At 38.3% G+C, this 24,309-nt stretch overlaps 1 protein-coding gene across 1 annotated transcript in view; it reads right to left on the reverse strand.

Annotated features, from left to right (window-relative positions):
- The window catches only part of THSD7B (thrombospondin type 1 domain containing 7B), a 1,129,969-nt gene that overhangs the window by 637,090 nt on the left and 468,570 nt on the right, over positions 1-24,309 (reverse strand). Inside the window, exon 6 of the mRNA XM_055123230.1 lies at positions 6,065-6,220. Within this exon, the coding sequence (XP_054979205.1) occupies positions 6,065-6,220 (156 nt within the window). The remainder of the gene's footprint in view (positions 1-6,064; positions 6,221-24,309) is intronic.

Here is a 24,309-nt window from a genome sequence, read left to right on the forward strand (position 1 = left end):
GGGACCTGGGGCTGAGATGTCCAAGCCTTCTCGGACCAGGACTGGGCCTCCTCTACCCAGACTCCCCATTTTCCAGTAGCTTGGCAGCCACACCCACAAACTGCCCCCAGCGCCATGTAATCCCACCAACAGCCAAGATCCAGAGACTATAAAACAACGCTCCCTTTTATAGCCTAGTTCTCCTTCTCAGAGAATATGGCAAGGTACTGAGAGCATCCTGCCCACACAGCAGAGCCTGGCAGGCTCTCCGTGGCATATTTGATATGCCAAATACAGTAACAATGATTGGTCTCATCCTCTGACCCTGAAAGAGCCTCTAATGCGGCACCGCTGGGAAGAATAAGTAAAGAGAGGCTGCTAAAATCTCAGTGCTAGGATGAATGGAGACATTACTGGTGCCCGCTCGAGAAAATTGATGATCAAGGGGATTACAGAGATAAAGTGATCCAGTGAGCCCAGTAATCCAAAGGCACATGACTCAGTAGGACCATTTCCTCAGGCCCTTGCACAGCTCTGTTGGTTAAGTATAGCAGAGGGGGGTGAGAGCATGTTTCCTAAACACAGCTTGGAAAACCTTCCTCCACAAAACAAACAAAACCTTGAGCAAGACAAAACAAAGAAACAAAAATGAAAACAAACAAAAACTCTTTCATGCCAATTGCTTGGTGCTCTCAAGCAGATCTTAATCTATTCCATATTCCCTTTCAAAGTTTACTGGCTGCAAACTTTGTTTCCTCTTCCTCCAGGAAAATTGCACTGATATGAAAACCAAACACAGCAAATCTTATCCCCTTTGTCACTCCAACATTGATCTCTCTCTTCTCATGGCCTTCACCTGGTGTCTTCTGTGTTTCTGTATCTTTGTACTGCATTCTCTTAAGTCCGAGTCCAAATTCTCCCTCCTAGAAGAACTCCAGTCGCTGGCATGATGTCTACTCTAACACAGTAAATCTTCATCTTAATTTTATTAGACATACCATGATCCTATATATAAGTATAATCCCATTCACATGTATTAAGGGTTAGGATTTAACCAAACTGGAGGATTCTGTTTAACTCACAATAAGTGATGGCATCAAAAGAAATTGGAAGTCATTGAAGGAAAAGTATGTGATAAAAAGTGGACCTGCTCTGAGCTAGGTGATAATGTGAAACTGAAAGCTTAAAAAAAAAAAAAAAGTAGTTTCCACAAAGGATTTTGTGAAAAGTTGGACTCCAGTGACAAAAAAAAAAAAAAAAGCAACACACAATTAGAAAAAGGAACATTGTCTAAAAATGAACTTCTTTTAACTCCTGTCTTGTCTGGCCTAGCATTGCTTTGAACATATTACAGTATCAACACCTCCCCTTTGTATGAAACACCGATCCCAAACCATGTCTGTGTGGATTGGGTGGAACTGTCCCTCCAGTGGTGTCCTATTTCTGGCAGCTAGCCACTTTAATTCAAGTGACTACAGTGAAAGGAGTCAGGTAGAGACAAACAACCCACAAACAGCTAATGAAGTAAATAAATGTCTTTCTTTTCCTGGAATTATCTGGGAAGACATTTCTTACCACTTCTGACAAACTTTCTGATGTAAAACTACCTTTCTGTGTGTATGTTTACAATCTACTTTTTGAGCAAGTTTCTAGTATGCAACGTTAGGGATAAATGGAAAGATAACAGAATCACAAAGAAATGGAAGATTGTCAAAGAAGCAACTGAACAAGACCTGCGTTCTTGGTGGTAAATTCCCATTAGACTTAATCCAGTTTAAACTGGCTCTTCCAACAGGTATTGCAAAGAATACCCCAATAATAAAAGGCACACTGTGCCAGAAATAGGGTCTCCAACTTTGAAACTAAAGGAAGATGGCCTTAAAGCAGCAGAGTTGCACCAGTCTGGATAGCCACAGTGACAGAGGATGGTTTGGGGTTGCAGGAAGCTGGTCCAACCCCAGGTGATTCTCTAATCAGAATCCTTGAATAAAAGTGGCACCAGCTGAACATAAAAGGGCTGGTTCTCATGAAAAACAATTGGTGAAGGGTCTGTAGGACTGCTCGGTTCCCTATAAATTCCAATAAATCTATAAAATTTCGGTGCTGTAGTTAAGTAAATCTGGGCTTACTTAGACAATTTGTGCCTAGAGGTTTGTCACCTAGAAAAAAGATTATCAGTACCTACCAAGTTATTGGCTGGAGCGATAGCACAGCAGTAGTACATTTGCCTTGCATGCAGCCAACCCGGGTCCTATTCCTCCAACCCTCTTGGAGAGCCCGGCAAGCTACTGAGAGCATCTCACCTGCACGGCAGAGCCTGGCAAGCTACCCGTGGCATATTCGATATGTCAAAAACAGTAACAACAAGTCTCACAATGGAGACGTTACTGGTGTCTGCTTGAGCAAATTGATGAGCAATGGGATGACAATGACAGTGACCAAGCTATTACCAAAAATAAAGAGCTAAAAAGGATAAACTGTTGATATATGCAACAGTGTGTCTAAATCTCAAGAGTGTTATACTGACAAAAGACATGAAATAGTTTGTTCATTTTAAATTAAAAAAAATCAAAACTGTAGGAACAAATCAAATCATGGTTGTCTGGAGCTGTGTGTAGGGTATTAGAACTATACTGCATATATCTCTGAGCAGAAACTTTTGGTCTTAATGTTGACTTCTGAAATTATGTTAATATTCTGCAAATTTAAAAAATAAAAGAAAACCAACAAAGACAGGAAAAACAGCAAGAAACCAAACACAAACAAATGGAATCAACTCCACTGATTGGAATGTACAGCATAACAAACAGCAGAGCAGGTAATGGAAGTAAACTTACCCAAACACCAGTTTTACATACTCTCAATTCAGAGAACATCTCTAAACAATAAATGTTTTTATATGACAAAACCAAATTGAGTAAAAGATGAAGAGATAACTGATCAGCATTTTTCAAAAATCTCAATACAATAAAAAACAAAGTTCAAAATTCTTATGCATTAAAGAAATTAAAGGAGGGGCTGGAGTGATAGCACAGCAGGTCGGGCATTTGCCTTGCACGAGGCCGACCCGGGTTCGATTCCCAGCATCCTATATGGTTCCCTGAGTATGGCCAGGGATAATTCCTGAGTGCAGAGCCAGGAGTGACCCTAGAGCATTGCTAGGTGTGACCCAAAAAGAAAAAAAAAGAAAAAGAAATTAAAGGAAAATTATAACAAAGTAATATATGATCTTGGACTAACCTTTTCTTCTTAAAGAACATTACTGAACACATCACAAAAATCAAGTTACTATAGATTAAAGTGTTAAAATATAATAGTAAATAAGAGGATTTGTACTAGAAACAGGTATGCTAGCTTAGGGAGTCTCATGTGCATTTCAAAGTCTGATTATATACAAGTGGATTACAAGGCCACACACAGTGGATATTAATATTCAGAAATTGTTTTCACAAACTAAGGATCATAGGGAACATCCTAATTACATGGCTGTGAGGGAACTTGAAAGTGCTCTGTTGTGAGTCCCACTATAAAAAAGTCTTCTTTCGCTTGACATAAGAATTAAAATTAGGGCTGGAGAGAGAGTATGGAGGCTCTAGTGCGTGCCTTGCATATGGCCAACCCCAGTAAGATCCAGGTACTGCACAGGGTCCCCTAAGCACAGCAGGAAGTAATCCCTGGGCAAAGAGTCAGGAGTAAGCCCTGATCTTTATTGGGTGTGGTTTAAAAACAACGACAATAAAAATAATTAAAATAGCTTTTTTTTTTTCTCCTAGACTCCACAGAAGTCTTTCTCTTCTGTGTGTGTGTGTCTGTGTGTGTTTTCCAGGGTGAGGGCGTGGATGGAGAGGGGGGAAAATAAAACCTCGGAATAAATACAAAGTTCTAGAAAAGTGTGTATGTGTGTGTGTGTGTGTGTGTGTGTGTGTGTGTGTGTCTTGGTAGGGAATGTGTGTGTGTGAGTGTAGGAGGAGCTGCTAAATTTTTGGCTTTTGAAATGCACACAGAATCAGTGAAAACATTATTTTTTCTTGCATTTAAAGAAAACTAGGTTTATTTGTAAATAAATTTACCATTATAAGCAATCAGAATAGTTACTTTAACAAAACCACAGACTGTAGTAATACCTACTCATGATAAGAAAAACTATCACTCTCATGCTGGAGAGGTAAAAGCATTTTTAAATTGCTGACTAAGCTTGCATTTTATTTCTATAATGTCTATCATAAGTCGGAAGAAAAGCATAGACACAAAATCCACCAATTCCAAAAGCTTTTTTTCCTTTTTCAGTGATCACAACATTTTAAAAACATTCAAAAATTCATATGGAAAAATAAAACTCCACAAATAGATAAAGCAATCTTTGGGGAAAAGAAGATGGGTGGCATCACCTTCCCCAACTCCTAATTGTACTACAAAGCAGTAGTAATTAAAACAGCATAATATTGGACAGAAACAGTCCCACAGACCAATGGAACAGAGTTGAATGCTCTGTCACAGACTTTCAAATACATGATCACTTAATCTTTGATAATGGAGCAAGAAATGTGAAGTGGAGCAAACAAAGCCTCTTCAACAAATGGTTGTGGGGAAACTGAACAGCTACCTGCAAAAAAATGAACTCAGACCTCTGTCTAATGGCAGGTACAAAAGTTAGATCAATGTGGATTAAAGACCTAAACATGAGACCTGAATCCGAAAGGTACATAGAGGGAAATGTAGGTACGTAGAGGGTAATGTCAAAACTTTCCATGACATTAAAGCCAAAGGTATCTTTAAAGATTAAACACCACTGACCATGCAAGTGAAGACAAACATAAACAAGTAGGACTACATCAAACTAAGAAGCTTCTGCACCTCAAAAGAAACAGTGACCAAATTACATAGAGAGTCCACTGAATGGAAAAAATTACTTACCGAATACCCATCAGATAAGGGATTAATATCCAGGGTATACAAGACATTAGTAGAACTGTATAGGAAAAAAAGCCTTCAACCCCATCAAAAAATGGAGGGAAGAAATGAACAGAAACTTCCTCAAAAATGAAATATAACTGTCCATAGGAACATGAAAAAATGCTCTACATAACATATCATCAGAGAGACGGAAAGCAAAACAACCATGAGATACCATCTTACACTAAAGGGACTAGCACACTTCAAAAAGTGCAAAAGGAAGAAAGGGATTCTCTTTTATTGTTCGTGGGAATGCTGACTGCTCCAGCCCTTCTGGAAAACAATATGGGCATTCCTCTAAATACTAGAAATTGAGCACTTGATGCTGCAAAAATATGGAAAACACTGTTTTTGTAGCATCAATTGCTTGGCCATGTACTCTCTTTGTATTGGGTAACTAGGGTAAGGGTTTAGCAAACACAGCCTGACTTATTCAGTGTCCATAGGCATCTCTTCATAGAAGAAATGTTTCTTTTTAATCCAGCAGTTTAAAGAAACAGTATCAATACAAACAAGAGTCAAAGAAGAAGCCAGTAACTCAATGCAACTGAACTTCTGAAGACTGAGATGTGTATTTAAACAGTAAACTAACAAGAATTGAGATCTCCTGAGTTTAGGGGTCTACAAGACTAAACAAGCATCTAACATTGAAGATTTCATTTTAAGCTTGAGGACAACACAAAAATGTATACAGCACACAGAAATGTCCCTCACAAAATATAAAAGCATGAAAAACTGAAATTCAGTAGGTGAACATCTGAAAAGAAATACAATGGAAAGCACTTGATTCCTGATACGATTACAGGTTTATATCTAATTCTTTAGTAATGCTTCATATCTTTGTAAATGGATATATATATGCAAATGTGTAGATGTATCAAAACATTATGTCACATCATTTAAACAACAGTCACTTCACCTACTATGAGCCAAATTAGAAGGTGAAATCAAGGTTGGAGACTGTGTACCACAGAAAACTCCACAGCTGCCCTAATAATGGACTGTTTTCAGGCTTGGACTGGTTATAAACATTTTATAAATATTGTCTTAAGCACCTTAATTATCAACTTAGTCATTAGAATAAATATGTGTACACTGGGAGCAAATGAAGCAATACAAACAAGACACTCACCTTTTTTCCCTTGCGGCTCATGGCAGTTTTCATGGACGCACGGGCCCCAGGCTGACCAGGAAGACACCATACAGTCTGTCGAGCAAGGGACATAGCAGAGCTGAGAGGCCAGGGGGGTAGGTCCCAAGCATAATGTGTTTTCCACTGGTCTAGAAACTGAAGGACAAAAGTAATAACAACCCAGTCACATTTTCTTGACATTCCTAGAATCACTTGTCTTTATTTGTGTATCTGCTGCATCAATTTTATGATTAAAAATAAAGGCATGCAAGCAAAGAATCAAAACTTGCCTCACTTCACTCTATATTATTAGCATCTTGGTGAGGTAAGACAAAGCAGGACAGAGATAAAAGGTAGTTTTCTGCTTCCCAGACTATTCCCTAGGAATCCAAGAAAGGCTTGAAGTATAGATACAAATTATCTGGAGTTATGATTTAAGAAAAATTAAATGACATTGTGAAGTTTCAAGATGGGTCTATCTAGACTGTATAAATGACCAGGTTGCTGTGCAAAATCAAAATTGAACCTCCAAGGCGGTGTGTTTAGCATAACCAATCTAGCACTGTGACTCCCCTGAGGGGTAGAGCTGGCAAAGACACACAAGAAAAAATGGTTCTTAAAATAAGAAGAAAAATCAAGATCTTGAACTGCAGAATTAGCTCATACATGTCTGTTTCATTGGTAAGGCCATCCAGAGGCACAGAGGGTTGAGGAAATGGAGGATGCCAAACAAACATTCTGGGTATGCACATGTACCAAGACAGTCCCAGCACTTGGCCACCGCAAAATGAAGTGATCATCCATCTAGTGGAACCCATTCTACCAACTCTATACATGATCGATTCTGCAGGTCATGAAAATGCCAACATAAAATCTACTATTAAAGGGACTCCTATCTGTGTGGATGTTATCACACAATGAAGACTGAAACAGTGAAACTTGAAACAAACAATGAAAGAACAGGCACATGCTTAACTACATTTGCATGGAGCAAACCCATACAGGCTTTGAAGCAAACTACAAGCATGTGAGCAAATATTTGAAGTGAAGACTAAGTTATTTGATGGAATAGCTTGCCCTGTTATCTAAATAATTCCAATATATTATTTCCATCCAGTTAGGCAGATTAGAAATATTTGAAAGCCAGTGAGAGTCACAAAAAGAATTAGATGGCAAATAATAACATTTATTTTGCTTCCTGTCTTTACATGATATATGATTTAAATCTGGTAAAGATAGCAATAAATCACTGACTGACAGGCAGATCACTGAAAATAAACCAAAACAACAGCAAAATTAAAAATTACTAGCATGAAAAAGTTTTAACTCTAAAGGGAAAGGTGATTCTAATGAGCATGGGGCAGCCTGAGGTAATGATAGGGCTTGATGGTAGAGCTGGGAGGGAGACAGAGAAGCAAAGTTAAATAATAGTAATGTTTTATTCATAACTAGTCTTTTTTACAGTTGCCAAAACTATTTTGAGCTGAATTTAAAAAATAAAAAAGGAGAAATTCAGACTGCCAACGTAATGCCTATGAAATATAAAGAAAAAGGAAAGGACAGATGGGGAGGGTTAGAAGGGTGTGACGGGAAGGATGGGGATTGGTGATGATCAAACAGAGACAGAATCATTGATGACAACATTTGGGGGTGGAGGTCAGAATGGTCAGATCTGGTGGTATAAACTTGACAGTGATGGATTCTGGGTAAATACTCTCTTACATAATAGAGTAGGGGATTGTGAGTGAGGAATAGAAGACAAGGTCACTACTCCCTAAGTAAATCATGAATCCATTCCAAAATTATAAGCTGCAACACTATATGAAACCCTTTGCATGGTATCTACTTTCAAGAAATTATCAAGATAGATAGGTACACAAAGTAGCTTAGAATTGAAAAAAAAGCAATGAAAGACATGTTTCATAGTATAGTATACACAGAACACTGAATAGTTTGAGACATTAAGACAGAAATATGATTGGTTCATGATAGTCAAAATGTTTTTCACAAACTGAAGTTTGGAGTTCAAAAATAAAATCTCAGAAATAATGTAAAATAAAAACAAGCACATGAACTGATAAATCTACATCACAATCACGATCACGAAATCCCGTTAATCATTGATTTCTCCAGTGGGCTCAGTAACCTCTCCATTTGTCTTCTCCCTGAGATCTTAAAAGTGTCTCTCGACTCAGCCTTCCCAACGATGTTGCACTGGAGGCTCTTTCAGGGTCAGGGGAATGAGATCCAGCTTGCTCCTGGCTTTAGCATATGAGTACACCATGGGAAGCTTGCAAGGCTGTCCCATGTGGGCAGGAAACTCTCAGAAGCTTGCCAGTTAGTCCCAGAGGGAGAAATAGGCTACAAGATAGCTTCTGGGAGCTTGCTTTCTTTTAATTAATTTATTTTTCAATTAGTGAGTCACTGTGAGGGTACAGTTACAGATTTATACATTTTTGTGTTCATGTTTCCCTCATACAAAGTTTAAGAACCCACCCCTTCACCAGTGCCCATTTTCCACCACAAATAAACCCAGCATCCTTCCCATCCCCCAATCTCATCTCCCCACACCCCACCCTGCCACTGGGGCAGGGTATTCCCTTTTGTTCTCTCTCTCTAATTAGGTGTTGTGGTTTGCAATAAAGGTGTTGAGTGGCCATTGTGCTCAGTCTCTAGTCTACATTCAGCACGCTTCACCCTTCCCCCGCGTGGCCTCCAACCACATTTTACTTGGTGTTCCCTTCTCTATCTGAGCTGCCCTCTCCCCAGAATGTGAGGCCAGCTTCCAAGCCATGGAGTCAACCTCCTGGTACTTATTTCTACTATTATTGGGTGCTAGTCTCCTATGCTGTTATTCTATATTCCACAGATGCGTGCAATCTTTGTATGTCTGTCTCTCTCTTTTTGACTCATTTCACTTAGCATGATACTTGCCATGCTGATCCACTTATATGCAAAGTTCATGACCTCATTTTTTCTAACAGCTGCATAGTATTCCATTGTACAGATGTACCAAAGTTTCTTCAACCAGTCATCTGTTCTAGGGCACTCGGATTTTTTCCAGATTCTGGCTATTGTAAATAGTGCTGCAATGAACATATAAGTGCAGATGTCATTTTGACTATACTTTTTTGCTTCTCTGGGAAATAGTCCCAGCAGTGGTATTGCTGGGTCAAATGGGAGCTCAATTCCTAATTTTTTGAAAATCATCCATATTGATTTCCAAAAGGGCTGAACCAGTCGACATTCCCACCAGCAGTGTAGAAGGGTCCCTTTCTACCCACATCCTCTCCAACAGAATCGACAGAATCTACAATCTACAATTTAGATTTTCAATCTACAGAATGGGAAAGGATATTTACCCAATACCCATCAGATATGGGGTTGATATCAAGGGTATATAAAGCACTGGTTGCACTCTACAAGAAGAAATAATCCAACCCCACCAGAAAATGGGACGAAGAAATGAACAGAAACTTTCCCAAGGAAGAGATACAAATGGCCAAAAGGCACATGAAAAAGTGCTCTACATCACTAATCATCAGGGAGATGCAGATCAAAACAACCATGAGATACCACCTCACACCACAGAGACTAGCACACATCCAAAATGGGAGCTTGCTTTTAAGTCTCTGGATGTTGGCCCTTGATGGGATTTCACACACCTGGGTTCCTCTGCCGGTACCTTCATGCATGAGGCCTGTCCGAATGTGTGGAGAAGGGCCTCGAGCATGGCTGTAGCTAGGTCCGGTAGTCTTCGGCTGCTGGGAGCTCTGCTTGGGGTGAGGAGGGAAGCTGGAGCCCATCCGCTCTGAGGGGCCCCGGGGAAGACAGCCAGGCATTCAGGCAAGAGACTCTCTTATCTATCTACATAATAAATATTTATCTACATAATATTTACATAATAAATATTTTTGGTTCATTTACAGTGTTTGCTATAAACAATTTCACTTAGTTTTATAATTTCCATTATATGCATATATATTGTTCAAGCGGGCACCAGTAACGTCTCTCATTGTGAGACTTACATTATTGTCTTTGGCATATCCAATACGCCACAGGTAGCTTGCCAGGCTCTGCCATGCGAGCGCCATACTCTCAGTAGCTTGCCGGGCTCTCCGAGAGGGGTGGAGGAATCGAACTCAGGTCAGCAGTGTGAAAGGCGAATGACCTACTGCTGTGCTATTGCTCCAGAGTTTGAAAATGAGGAAAGTAATACACAGAAATACTTTCCCATTTGTTCATACTTTCTTTTATCTTTCTTTTTAAAATTTTGAATCACCATAAGATATACAATTTTGTCATTCATGTTTGAGTTTCTATCCTACAATGTTCCAACACCTATTCCTTCCCCAGGAAACATTTCTACCACACATGCCTCCAATTTCTCGTCCTCTCACCCACCTGCCTCTATGGCAGACACTTTTCTTCTCTCCTGGAACTGCTTTTTTTCCCCCCTCTCTCTCTTTTAGGCATTGTGATTTGCAACACTGTTTGCAACAACTAAAGGGGTGTCTGATATCACTTTACTTCCTTATATCACCCACTTATTGGACAGAGTGATCATTTCGAACTACCATTGTGGTTTGTCCTCTGTCCTAATTGCTCTCTCCACACCTCCTACCCGTTATGGCAAGTTTTTTACTTGTTTAAACCTCTCATTAATAAGCAGCAGAACTCAGGTGTGACTCCAGGTTGTATGGTTCCAGTTTTTAACTCAACCATTGCACTATGTGGTCTTGTCATTGATCATTCATCCTACATGAATTAAGTGCTCCAATTAAGTGCTCTTGAGTTCATGAGCTCCAGTAAAACAAAAACTTTTAGTTCTGCTGCCATTGTTTTTTATTTTTCCATAATTGTTTTCCAACTATATCAAATATACCTCATGCATCCCATTTCCAATACATAGAAATTACCACAAATCTCTAAATTATAAGGCCCAGTAGACATTAGATGTCAAAATTTCTGTACTTTAGGATATTACCAAGTATTTGAATTCTAAAACCCATCAGTACAATGTCCAGGAGCATAATAGGTCTGCATTCAATTCCTTTAGAAGTTCCATAATGTCTGTTAGGAAATTATTTGTGATGGTAGTGTAACTATAGAGTGGAAAATTACCAGGAAGATGACTTTTTTTCAAGTTCACTGCTTATATTCACTGATCAATTTATGGAGCCCTCCCTGAGAATTAGTAGGAATTGTGGGGCTAGCTCACTTCTGATCCCCTTGGCTAAATACTTAGCTTCCAAGCAATTGAATGTTATACATTAGGGATTAGGGTACTTCTAAGATTTGGAAGTGTGAAGAAGCCTGGTTTGCTGGAGAACAGTGAAGGACTTGCAGGGGACTATTAAGTGACATAATTGGAGGCCCACAGATGGGGGGAAGGCCATTTATCAGAGAGCTAATGCCCCTTCAGCACCTGCTGCCTTGACAGACAGTAGATCCTAATACATATCGATAATTTTTTTAAGTCCCAAGGGACATGTCTGAGATGCTTCATTTAGACACTGGATCAATGTGCCTGGATCAACCTCTATCTATCTAAGACCCCAGGGCTGCATTTTCTCTAGAAATAAATCATGAATAAGTCACAAAGCACTTACGAGCTTCAGACCACTTAGGTAGTTTTCTCCCCAATAATAGTGAACACAGGATATTTCTGTATCTATTGACCATACAAGTTTGAAGAGAACTTTATAACTAATTTACTCCAATTCATCAACACTCCTGAAAACTGAGATCTAAAAATCTTAGGTGATCTCTCAGGTTCACTTAACAAGTCCAAGATAGAGCAAAGCCTAAGTTTTGTCAAACAAATTTGATTCACGTCTATTTGTCCCTCTATGTTTTCTTCCAGAAATGAACAGATTAGACAGGGTGAATGAGGTCATTTGCATTTTGTTTATGAATTACATGATCACAGTTGGCAACAGCCTGTGAAAGAATAATCCAAGGAAGCTACTCATAAAAGCTGTGCCCTCAATTTAGCTAAGGGAGCATTTGCAATGATTTGATAGTTAGTGCATTTTTAATTATGAGGACTTATTTCTTCTTGGCCCAACTCTATCCATGATGTGATGTTTGCAGGGAGGATTAATGCTTTTCTCTTTACTTGCAATCCCTTTTCCACAACTGTGGAGTAAAATAAATTCATTTCTATTTACTAAATTGTTCTTCTCTAATGCAGTGAATCCCTACTTTCATCAAGCATCTGTTCATTTGGGTCTATGCTTGTCCCACTTTTCCTAGCTACTTTTAGACGATGTCACCTTGAAACATTCTGCCATTTCTGCACTGTCCAATTACCTGCGTAGAAAAGCAATTATCCAATGGCTTATAGGCTATTTAAGTTTTGTCGGCAGCAAAGTTAGTGCCCATGTCGACTTCTTGTGGCCACTAAGTATTAAAGAGACAAAATAACATGTATCTTGGATAAATTGAGAGCAATAGATTTCTAGATGCTGGAAAATATATTGCATTACTGAACTTAATTATACTTATGAAACAGTCATTAAAACACAGGATATTTTCATGCCTGACCTAGAATTTTTCATTTGCAATAACAAATAATTAAATTAAACTGCCTTTTAAGAAATGTGTTAATCTGCTACTAAAGATAGTGTAGTTCCCTAAATAATGAATTACTTCATGAACAGAATGCTAATTAACAAGGGCAATATAGGCTGTGTAAGTAATATGTTCACTTTTATCAAACAAAAAATTAAATGTTTAAATTCTAGAAAGGTACAATTTTCATGGTTTTCCTATTGAAAAGGTGATTTCAGATCAGCATAAAACTAATATAAAGAGTAAATTGTAATTGAAAAGGAAAATGCCTATTATAATTAGCATAGGGTTGCCATTGTAATTAAAAATAAGAACCTTTACATTTAATTCCCTGAAGTTAAATCAAACTGCAATTCAAACTAATTTGAATTAACATAGAAATAAGTTTGAAAATATTTAATAAGAGTATTTCTCTATCAATCCATGTCAATTTTGTAAAATGTAAATTTTAATAACATTTTAAAACTCAAGTAGAAATTAAACAATACAAAAATAATATTTAATATAATTAATACAGGATCATCTTTTAGCTTACTAAAATTCATTGTGTCAACTTAAAATAAAAGTTTTTATGAGAAGTCAATAGATTTTTCTTTTAAAAATGATCTACTTGGACCAGAGTGATAGCACAGCGGGTAGGGTATTTGCCTTGCACACGGCCGACCCGGGATCAGTCTCCAGCATCCCATATGGTCCCCTGAGCACCACCAGGAATGATTCCTGAGTGCAGACCCAGGGATAACCCCTGAGCACCTCCGGGTATGAATCCCCACCACCAAAAACAAAAAGAAATCTCTAAATAAAAATCACCTATTAGCCTAGTAACTTTTTTTCTTCTATTAGATAGAAAGAATATTTATATAATTCAGTGAAAACATTAAAAATCACTGAACTGTGCTGTATAATAATAAATGTTATGTTGTGTTACTCATATCTCAAGAAAAACTTCTATAAAAATTAAAAACTTTCATAAAAATATTTTATTTGGTGAAAAATTAAATCAGTCTTTCAAAGACCAGAAAGTTTTTGAGATGTTTTGACAGAATAATGAGCTGAAGCTTTCCTGTGATATAGAAAAATCTTAAAAATGGATGAGGGATTTGTTAGAGGCATTGCTTCTTTCCAAAATTTAAAAAGAGGTGGAAATTAAAATCAATTAAACCTCTAAAATCTTTATTAATTTTCCTACTTTCTATTCAAGGGGTACCTAAGTACCTTTATAAATAGTACGTGCTATCTTTAGTTGATTTTATATAAAATATTTGATTTCCAGAATGACATCAACTTCCATAAGAAAGTTAGACAAAAAGTTATATTCATTTTAATTTTCTAAATCAAATATAAGTATGTAAATCCAAAGAGAATTTTCTCTCAAGGACTTGGGACTTCCTCATTCATGGGTCTCAAAGAAATAACTCACTAGAAAGAGCAGCTTCTCCGATTTAATTCAAAACTAATGAAAGAGCCTACTTATGTAAAAATGCTGCTTCCTAAATGATTTTTAAGAAACAATATTGCCTCTGACATATTCATTTAGAGAGTACACTGGCTTGGCAGAAAGTCAATCCACCTTACTGCTAAAATAAATAGGCTTCTTCTACAGACTGAAGGAGTCAAATGGTTGAAGGGGAAAGATAAATAATATTTCAATTTTAACCAGAAAGCCATTTTCTTTCAAGAAGCTTCATGTATTATTTGGATTGCTTTTGCCACTGGGATTTGCAAAATAATATATTATTCGTTTAAGTTACTGGATAGAATAAATGCAAATATATCTTCTAGCACTTATAGGCAGCTTAAAGAATGAAATAATATCTTATTCTATTATGCCTAATAGAGCTTAATTTTAGCCATTTTGTGGCTCTCCTGGCAAAGTACTATGGGAGACAATTTGGCAGGAAGATGTATGTATGTACAGCAAATTTAATATCTAAAAATAATTCTTGCAATTAGAAATATGTGAAACTTGGCCATGTCAAAAAGTTTTGCATATATTTTCCATTTTATATATCCTGTTATATATATGTATGTATACATACATAATATAAATATATGCATTTATATAGAAATTAGTGATTTTCTTTACTTCGCAGAATAGCAACACTGTAGACAAAGAAGAAAAACATGATTCAGGATAAAAACAAATTATTTTTTGACGACAAAAACTGCAGCAAAAGGACAGAGGGTGCTCTTGGGAAGGTGGGAGGCAGTGGCCCCTCCCGAAGCAGAGATGTGATCCCGGGGGCCGCACACGTGTGCGGCCTCTCCGCAGCTGCACAAGCAGTCTCCAGCCTGAGAACTAAGCCACAGCCCCATGCCCGCCCAGGAGGGGAAAGGTATTTCTCTCTCTCTCTCTCTCTTCTCTCTCTCTCTCTCTCTCTCTCTCTCTCTCTCTCTCTCTCTCTCTCTCTCTCTCTCTCTCTCTCTCTCTCTCTCTCTCTCTCTCTCTCTCTCTCTCTCGCCTCTTTCTCTCCGGGGATGAAGGGCGTGGTGTCTGCCATATTATGACGACCACAGATGGGGTTTTCAAGCTTGCAATGATCCAATATCTGGAAGAAATCTCCCTGGACTTAGTTGTTAAAGTAAAGAAATCCAAAGCTGCTCAGCCGCTACTGCGGCCGCGTGGCATCATTTTTCTTCACAATAGGTCTGACTCTAGTGGGGTACTCCTAACAATAATAGTGAGGTTTGTGTTGAAATATTAAATAACCAAAGTAAGCAGAAAGTAAAGTGAAACTTATCAGTTACAAGGCAGGGGTTGGGGAGGCGGGATGGGAGGTGTACTATGTGGGTTTTTTTTTTTTTTGGTGGTGGTGGTATATGGGCACTGGTTAAGGGATGGTTGTTTCAGCATTGTATAACTGAGACTTAAGCCTGAAAGCATTGTAATCTTCCACATGGTGATTTAATAAAATAAAATTTTTATTAAAAAATAAATAAATAGGGGGCCAGAGCGATAGCACAACGGATAGGGTGTTTGCCTTGCACTCGGCCGACCCGGGTTCGATCCCCGGCATCCCCTATGGTCCCCCAAGCACCGCCAGGAGTAATTCCTGAGTGCAAAGCCAGGAGTAACCCCTGAGCATCGCTGGGTGTGACCCAAAAAGCAAATAAATAAATAAATAAATAATTTTCTTCACTAAAAAATTATTTTTTAATTTTAGAAAGCAAACAGGATTGATATACAATACACTAGTGTATTGATATACACTAAAGGAAGAAATAGAGTAAACTTCATCTATATTCATATACTTCCATTATCACACAGTCTCACCTATGTTCTTTTGAGAATTCTTTCAGTTTGTTTCTGAGATATTTAGCCAAGAGCTAAAGGGGTGGAGATGATGAAAGGAGCACAAACTAACCTAAATGGCATCTCTTACACTTTGCAGAGTTAAAATAACATTATTGATGAGAGGGAATGTAAAGGAGATAAGTGAAAGATGAGGAGCTTGGCAGGCCCAGAGAAGAAGTAAAAAGTCAGAGGCAGGCATGAAAGTACACTCCCGAGATGCAAAGGCAGAAATATGCATCATCAAGGGCAAATAGTTTTAAAACCAGAAAGAAAAATAGATATTGATACAACAAAAAGGAAGAGAAAATGAATGAAATATGCAGGTAGATGGATGTGGATAGTTTGGCAATGTGTTCGTGAGAAGTAATAAAACCAAGAGGATATTTGAAAACAACAATCTGTCATCTAGCTCTAGAGTTGACAAAAAGCATTAAGTCTCCACTACCTTTGTGGACACAGGAATTGAGTCTGAGAAGACTCCAACTGGAGGGGCTGGAGAGAGTGTATATGAAGGAAAGAACTTGTCTTGCATGAAAACAACTCAGTTTCAATCCCCAGCGCTACAAAGCATCTGCCCAAGCCCTATCAGGAATGATCCTTGAGCACAGAAACAAGAATGAACACAGAGCAAGGAATGATCCTTGAGCACAGCTGGGTAAAGAACAAATTCCAAAAGTAAATAAATACATTAAACACACACACAACACACACACACACACACACACACACACACACACACACCCACCATACTCTCCAACCTGAGCCAGTACAGGTCCAAAGAAAGTCAGACCTCCTCCAGAGAGAAGCTCGCTCAGGGCCATCTCATTGGGTCCATATTCATAAATCCAGAACCTCTGCTCCCTGTAACACCCAAATATGAGATGATAGATCTCCAGCCTCCATACCTAACCTCTGCCATTTCAGTAGACCCAAACACACAGCTCCTAAACCTCTGCTTACTACCACTCCCTGACAAGTGAGATTAATCTTCAGCTTCCAGACCTGATTCCTGCCATTTCAAAAGCCCCAAATTCACCGATCCTGAAGCTTCTGAAAGTTCCATGCCAATTTTCATACTGCTGACAGTTACACTTCCTCTCACTGAGTGGTGATGAACATGTAAGGAAAAGAAAGGGACTATCTAATTCCTCAAATAGTCCCATGGATACTAACTAAAAAGATTCACCTTCAGCATAGTAAAACCATGGCAAAATTAAAGTAGAAGACATATAAAAGTTCAGTGAAAGCGGGAAACAATACCTGAGGGCTCAAACTGCAATAACCAACTTGGTAAATCCTCAGACAATGACTTTATGACACCACGGTAAGGATTTTTTAATTTTTTTTTAATTGAATCACCATGTGGAAAGTTACAAAGCTTTCAGGTTTAAGTCTCAGTTATACAATGCTCGAACTCCCATCCCTTCACCAATGCACATATTCCACCACCAAGATTCACAGTATACCTCCCTCCAACCCCCCCCGCCTCCTCTGCCCCCCACCCCACCTGTGTAACTGATAAATTTCACTTTAATTTCACTTTACTTTGATTACATTCAATATTTCAAAAAAAAAAAAGAACTCACTATTATTGTTTGGCGTTTCTCACCCCAAAGTCAGACCTGCTGAAAAGGAAGCATTTGATAATTTGTTTTCCATTGCTGAGAATGAAGAGATATGAGGTCGAGCGGACGCAATAGCGCCTGCACGGTTTTGGATTTCTGTGAGAAAATGTTCAACTTGGTGAGGATTTTTAATGCATTCAAAGAAAGGATGGAACAGGTAAATAGCAAAGCGCAAGACGCTGAAGTGAGACAATGGAAAGTTAGAATAAAAGTATGGTAGAGAACCACAGAGACTAGCGCACATCCAAAAGAACAAAAGCAACCGCTGTTGGAGAGGATGTGGGGAGAAAGGGACCCTTCTACACTGCTGGTGGGAATGCCGACTGGTGCAGCCCTTCTGGAAAACAATATGGACGATTCTCAAAAAATTAGAAATTGAGCTCCCATTTGACCCAGCAATACCACTGCTGGGAATATATCCCAGAGAGGCAAAAAAGTATAATCGAAATGGCATCTGCACATGTATGTTCATCGCAGCACTGTTTACAATAGCCAGAATCTGGAAAACACCTGAATGCCCTAGAACGGATGACTGGTTGAGGAAACTTTGGTACATCTATACAATGGAATACTATGCAGCTGTTAGAAAAAAGGAGGTCACAAATTTTTTATTTAAGTGGATCGGCATGAAAAGTTTCATGCTAAGTGAAAAGAGTCAGAAAGAGAGAGACAGACATAGAAAGATTGCACTCATCTATGACATATAGAATAACAGAGTGGGAGACTAACACCCAAGAATTGTAGAAACAACTACCAGGAGGTTGACTCCATGGCTAGGAGGCTGGCCTCACGTTCTGGGGAAAGGGCAACTCAGAGAAGGGATCACCAACTATAATGTAGTCGAAGGCCATGTGGGAGAAGGGAGTTGCGGGCTGAATGAGGGCTAGAGACTGAGCACAGTGACCACTCAACACCTTTATTGCAAACCACAATAGCTAATTAGAGGGAGAGAACAAAAGGGAATGCCCTGCCACAGTGACAGGGTGGGGTGGGGGGAGATGGGATTGGGGAGGATGGGAGGGATGCTGGGTTTACTGGTGGTGGAGTATGGGCACTGGTGAAGGGATGGGTTCCTGAACTTTGTATGGGGGAAGCATAAGCACAGATGTGTATAAATCCGTAACTGTACCCTCATGGTGATTCATTAATTAAAAATAAATAAATTTATTTAAAAAAAAGTATGGTAGAGATATGAAAAACTCAGCAGAAGCTCTGAGCAGCAGATAACAGCAACTAAGGAAAAGATGGAGGCATTTCAATATAAGGAGACCAGTAGAAAATACAAAAAGGTAGAAAAAAAATCTGAAAAGAAATGAACAGCATACCAGTGAACTATGGTGTAGGATGACATTACTTTGTCCTCTCCCTCCTTGCCATGAGTGGCTTGTCCTTGTTTTTCCCGGAGTTTAAGCTTACCCCAGTCTCACCCATCAAAGTGTTCCGGAATCTCTCCCATCCCTTTGTTTAGCTATAATCACTTATCTATGCTCTCTTCCCCAAAACAGTTAATCCGCAGCTTTCCCTTAATCTGACTCTGCTAAATTGTAAGGTCAGACTTCCCTAGGATACTGAATTTAAATTATATAAGTTAATATTGCCTTTCTCCTCTTCTTGTGCCTTTTGAATAATTTACTTTAAAGCAATGTCCTTTTTGTATGGACACGACAAGACAATATTATGCTTTTGTAACTTGGGATTTAATTGGCCTCGAATATTATTCCCTCCCAGGCATCTGCTTTTTCCACTTAAGCCTCAGTTGCCCTCAGTTCCTAGCACCCTAAAAGCAGGGTCCCAACGAGGGACAGGACGGATCCACGGCAAGCGGTGAGTTGTGTGCTACCCTGGCATCGAGATGGGCCTGGCCAAAGTGCCTAATTCTTAACTATAAGCTTGATCATAGACAAATGCTGTCATGATCCAAAAGTAATGACAAGACTAGGACCCTGCTAGGGATAGAAAAGACTGATCTGGCCTGAGCACTGTAGTCTGAGATTGAGATGGCCCCAGGAGAGCAATTCTATAAGCTTTAGTGCATTTCTTATTGTGTCCATACAAAATGATTAATATTATGAATTCTTATATGTTTGCTGGCTGAGGAGAAGAGAAACACACTCATGGGACTCCGCCCTTGCGTGGATCCTCCTGCTGGAAGAGAATTAAGTCCTAGAAGAAGCATCCCCTAAGGGAAAGGAACCTTACCCTATTTATTGTGACCACACCTAGGTGTACACCCCAAACCCCTCATGCTGGATAGATTTAACTAGGCTGTAAGAGTGGGTTGGGGGCCAGATCCAGAGATCCTGAGAGAGATCGAGAGCCGGGAGAGAAGCAGGGAGAGAGAATGAAATAAACTGATCGAGCAACCAGTTTGGTCTTCTTCCTCCCCTTGCCTGCCCTTGACCGACAGCCACACACAGCGGTTCCAGGGCACCAAACGAGGGCGGTGAGACACAGTCGCCCGGAGAGCCCGAGAGTGCACACGCCCCGTCAGCGAGCCATAGTTTTTTACAGCTGGAGTCCCTGGAGCGGGCACGAACTACCAACTAAAGGTAAGAATAGCGTTCGGTACACCTCCATTCTATAAGAATCACCGGAGATCTTGAAGAACAAGAAATAAAATTTATAAGGAAAATGCAGTAAGATGATAGATAAGAATTTCCTAAATTTGAGTAATATAGGTGCCAAGATCCAAGTGATCTAAAGGGTTGCACTGAAAACATAGTCAAATCGGAAGAGAATTTGGCAAAGAGTACAGCAAAGATTTATAAAATCTTTAAAGTTAAAAGAATCTTTGGGGGCTGGAGTGATAGCACAGCGGGTAGGGCGTTTGCCTTGCACGTGGCCGACCCGGGTTCGAATCCCAGCATCCCATATGGTCCCCTGAGCACCGCCAGGGGTAATTCCTGAGTGCATGAGCCAGGAATGACCCCTGTGCATTGCCGGGTGTGACCCCCCCAAAAAAATAAAAAAAAAAAGAATCTTTGATATGTAGGTTGAGAAGTCAATATTCTGAATAATTTATGGGATTTGATTTTGAAAACCGAATTGGCAAAATATAATCATTAAAACAAACATTTACTACTACCTATGTGAATTGGGCAAATCTCTTAGCAATTGAGGAGCTGTAAAGAAATACGGTTTCACACCTTTGTTAAATTATCTTCTCCCCAAAGGAACTTTGTAAACATGTTTTAACTAATCTTTCCTCCTTCCCATGGCATTTTCACACCACAAATATTATGTATATATGTGCATTATTTACATATAAGTGAACTATGATTTTTTTCACCCTAAGAACTATATTCTTGAAGCAAAATTACCACTACTGAGAATATATGAAATGGAAACATGAAACTCCAAAGTGTGCTACACAATTTGTAACAAGTTTATTCTGATTTAATTAGAAAAAAAGAATTCTCCAAGTTAATTAGTATTAGTAACTCTCCAATTTTTAAAGAAAAATTGGAAATGAAAAAAATCTACCCAGGCTTGAATAGTGGGTAAAGGAAAAAGGCAGGACTTAAACCCAGGCAGTATGAATCTGTTTTACCCTCTTTATTACCACATTAGGTTCTTTCAGGTTAAAGTTCTGATTTTGTTTGTTTTTAGTCCACACTTGGTTGTGCTCAGGGTTAATTCCTAGCTCTTCACTCAGGGATCTCAAAAGATTGAGCTTGGGGGACCATACGGGGTGCTGGGGATTGAACCCGTGATGGTTGCATACAAGTCAAACATCTATCTACTGTGCTATGTCTCATGACTTGAAGTTCTGAATGTTTTAGGATAATTATACATTCTAATACCTCTAGGATGAAGTCTACCTGTTAATCTGGCATAGGTAAATCTCAATACCTATGTATACTAATGTTAGAATCTATGTGCTGATATGTATTTTTATAATATATTTTTGTAACGAAAATAGGCATAGCAAACAATAATTTGTTTTTAACATTTATGCTTAATCAAGTTCCTCTAATAAATAGTGTTTTGCTCAAGTCAACCAAGTTTAAAGATAAAACATGTGTTTCAAGACTATGAATTGAAACTGAAAAGAACTACAAAAGGAAGTGTCTTGGTGACTAAAATAATTTCAGACCTATGGCAGTTCAAGTTAACAGTAGTAGAGAGTAGAATTTGATACAGTGTCATGAAGCCTTTCAGAGTATCCTAGGAGAATAGGGAAGGCTGTAGCACCCTAACAATGTACTTCCTCCAGGATGGTCTATCTAAAACTATATTGGCCCCAATATCGCCACACAATATACACTCAGGCCACAGACTGAAAACCACCACTTAATCCTCTTTCTTAATATTTGTTGAGGAATATCAGAGGTAGTCTATAAGGCAGTAACCGACTTTGATATTTTCATTTATCATTTTATCTTCCCATTAATTATATATATTTCATAATATATTTTCAGTATTCATAAACAGACATATACTGCTACATTAACAGAGAAAAGAAATGCTTCATTTTTTTTAGGATCTTACAATGGTGTGTCCTGAGGATGTTTCATACCTCCCAAAATGGAATATGTTAGAGCTCTGCCCCCAAAATAGCCTATTATAATATATTTCCCTTTGATATGTTTTCCTTTCCCCTTCATATAACTTTGAAGTGGCAGACGTCTTAATGCTATCTCATATAAAAACTTTTTTTATTAAATAAAATCAATGCCTCAAAGGTTTTCATAACTTGTTCAAGGTAACAGCTTAAGAGTCAACCTAGAACTTCCTGTGTTGATACTCAGTTTTCCTATGATACATAATCTACTTAACAGAACCCTTAATTTATCCTATCACACCTCAGTGAAACCTATAATTCACACTCATTGTGTTCTCAAAGAATGCTATTCCACATAATTCTCCTTGAAGTACGTATGTGTATATATTATACACATATATAACAATATAACACACATATACATACATATTTATCACACATATACATGTATGTATGTATATATAATATATTATATATTTATATATCTTATATAGAGAGAAATATATATTTCTGGAATATATATTTCTGGGGTCAGTTAATAAGGCACTTGTGTTGCTTGACCCAGCTTAAATCCCTGGCACCATATGGGTCCCAAATCCATCCAGGTACTTTCCCTAAGCACAGAACCAGGAGTAAACCTTGATCACCCCCAGATATGAGCCCTTCTTCACCCCCAAAAGGTAAAGAAATGTATATTTTCTCTTTAATTAAGTTAAATTAACCTGTTTGTTAAAAACAAGATTTCAGCCAGCCAAGCAACTATCACTAAGAAAACACAATAGAAGACTATTTTTTTCAAAAACACTTTTGAAAGAAATATCCAACTCAGTTAAGTCTTTATACACTTAAATGATAATACATAAATTGAGTTAAATCCCAACTGCAATACATATTTTATATAAACTGCAACTTTCCTTTTATCAACATTTAAGTCAGACCAAAGACTGACATTAAGATACAAGTTTTTAAGAAATATTGAATAGATAAATGAATAAACAAATGAAGAAATATAAGTCAAGTAATAACAGATATTACATTTTTTTAATTGTGGTGTATTTGAAGGACATTTGATAGAAAACGTAGAAAATTGAAGTATTCTGATACATAGGACTGTACATAGCATCATATAAGGTAGAATCACAATAGGTCAATTTGGTAGGGCAGGGCTTGGGGCTAAAAGAAAGTCTGATTTCCTTTTCCCAAACTGCAATTTATAACTTATGTCCAGAAGAGTTTATACTTCTAACACCACTACTCTGAAGGGGAACTTTTTCTAATCTGCACAATGACACCATTTATATTGCTATAACTGTGTATGTGTACAGTTCTGAGGAATAAGAAGTACCTGGAGAATCAGGTTGGTTTAGAAGTTCTAGGTTCAAACTAAAATTCCTATAGTCACAGACAACTAAGTTGAGGTGTTTCTTAATAAAAAGTTATTAAAAGGATGCAAAATGATGTGGATTAAAACACATTTTAAAAACCAAACCCATATTTTACGTGACTAATCATAAAAGAAAATAGGAAATATGGTCCCATAGAATAAAATCATAACATATGAAGAAACTAATAAGCAGAAGATTCTTTTTTCTCTTTTAAGTCACATCCAGAGATGTACAGGGGTTACTCCTGGCTCATGCACTAAGGAATTACTCCTGGTGGTGCTTGGGGTACCATATGGGATGCTGGGATTCGAACCCGGGTCAGCCGTGTGCAAGGCAAGTGCCCTACCCACTGTGCTATTGCTCCAGCCCCAAGCAGAAGATTCTTAGGCTCATTATATTAGCAGTATAGCTTTTTAAAATAAGGATTAAGACACAGAGACAAAAATAAAAAAAAATTAAAAATTATAACTATGGAGTATCTAAGATCTAGGCAGTACAAGCGTTCATTAAGGAATGTTCAATTTATTTATTAGTGATATTATAGTTTAAAAGTTCACATAAGAGGAATATGAAATTGTTCATATTATATCAATTACATGCTTGCCTCTTATAATCTCTTACCATACATAGCTATTGTATTTTAACCTTTATTTGGGTTTTCTTTTTAATCATCAGTGCTCAGGGTCACTCCAGATTATGCTCAGGGATCACTCAGACAGTGCTTGGGAATCCGTTTGAGGTGAGGGGATGGAATCCAGGTCAGCTACATGCAAGGCAAGAACCTTACCCACCGTACTATCTCTCTAGCTCCCTAAAACTCCCTAAAATACTTTCGAGCATGTTTACTAAACTATGAAAGG

The sequence above is a fragment of the Sorex araneus genome, chromosome X, assembly GCF_027595985.1.
Source record: "Sorex araneus isolate mSorAra2 chromosome X, mSorAra2.pri, whole genome shotgun sequence".
In the NCBI taxonomy this organism is placed as follows: domain Eukaryota; kingdom Metazoa; phylum Chordata; class Mammalia; order Eulipotyphla; family Soricidae; genus Sorex; species Sorex araneus.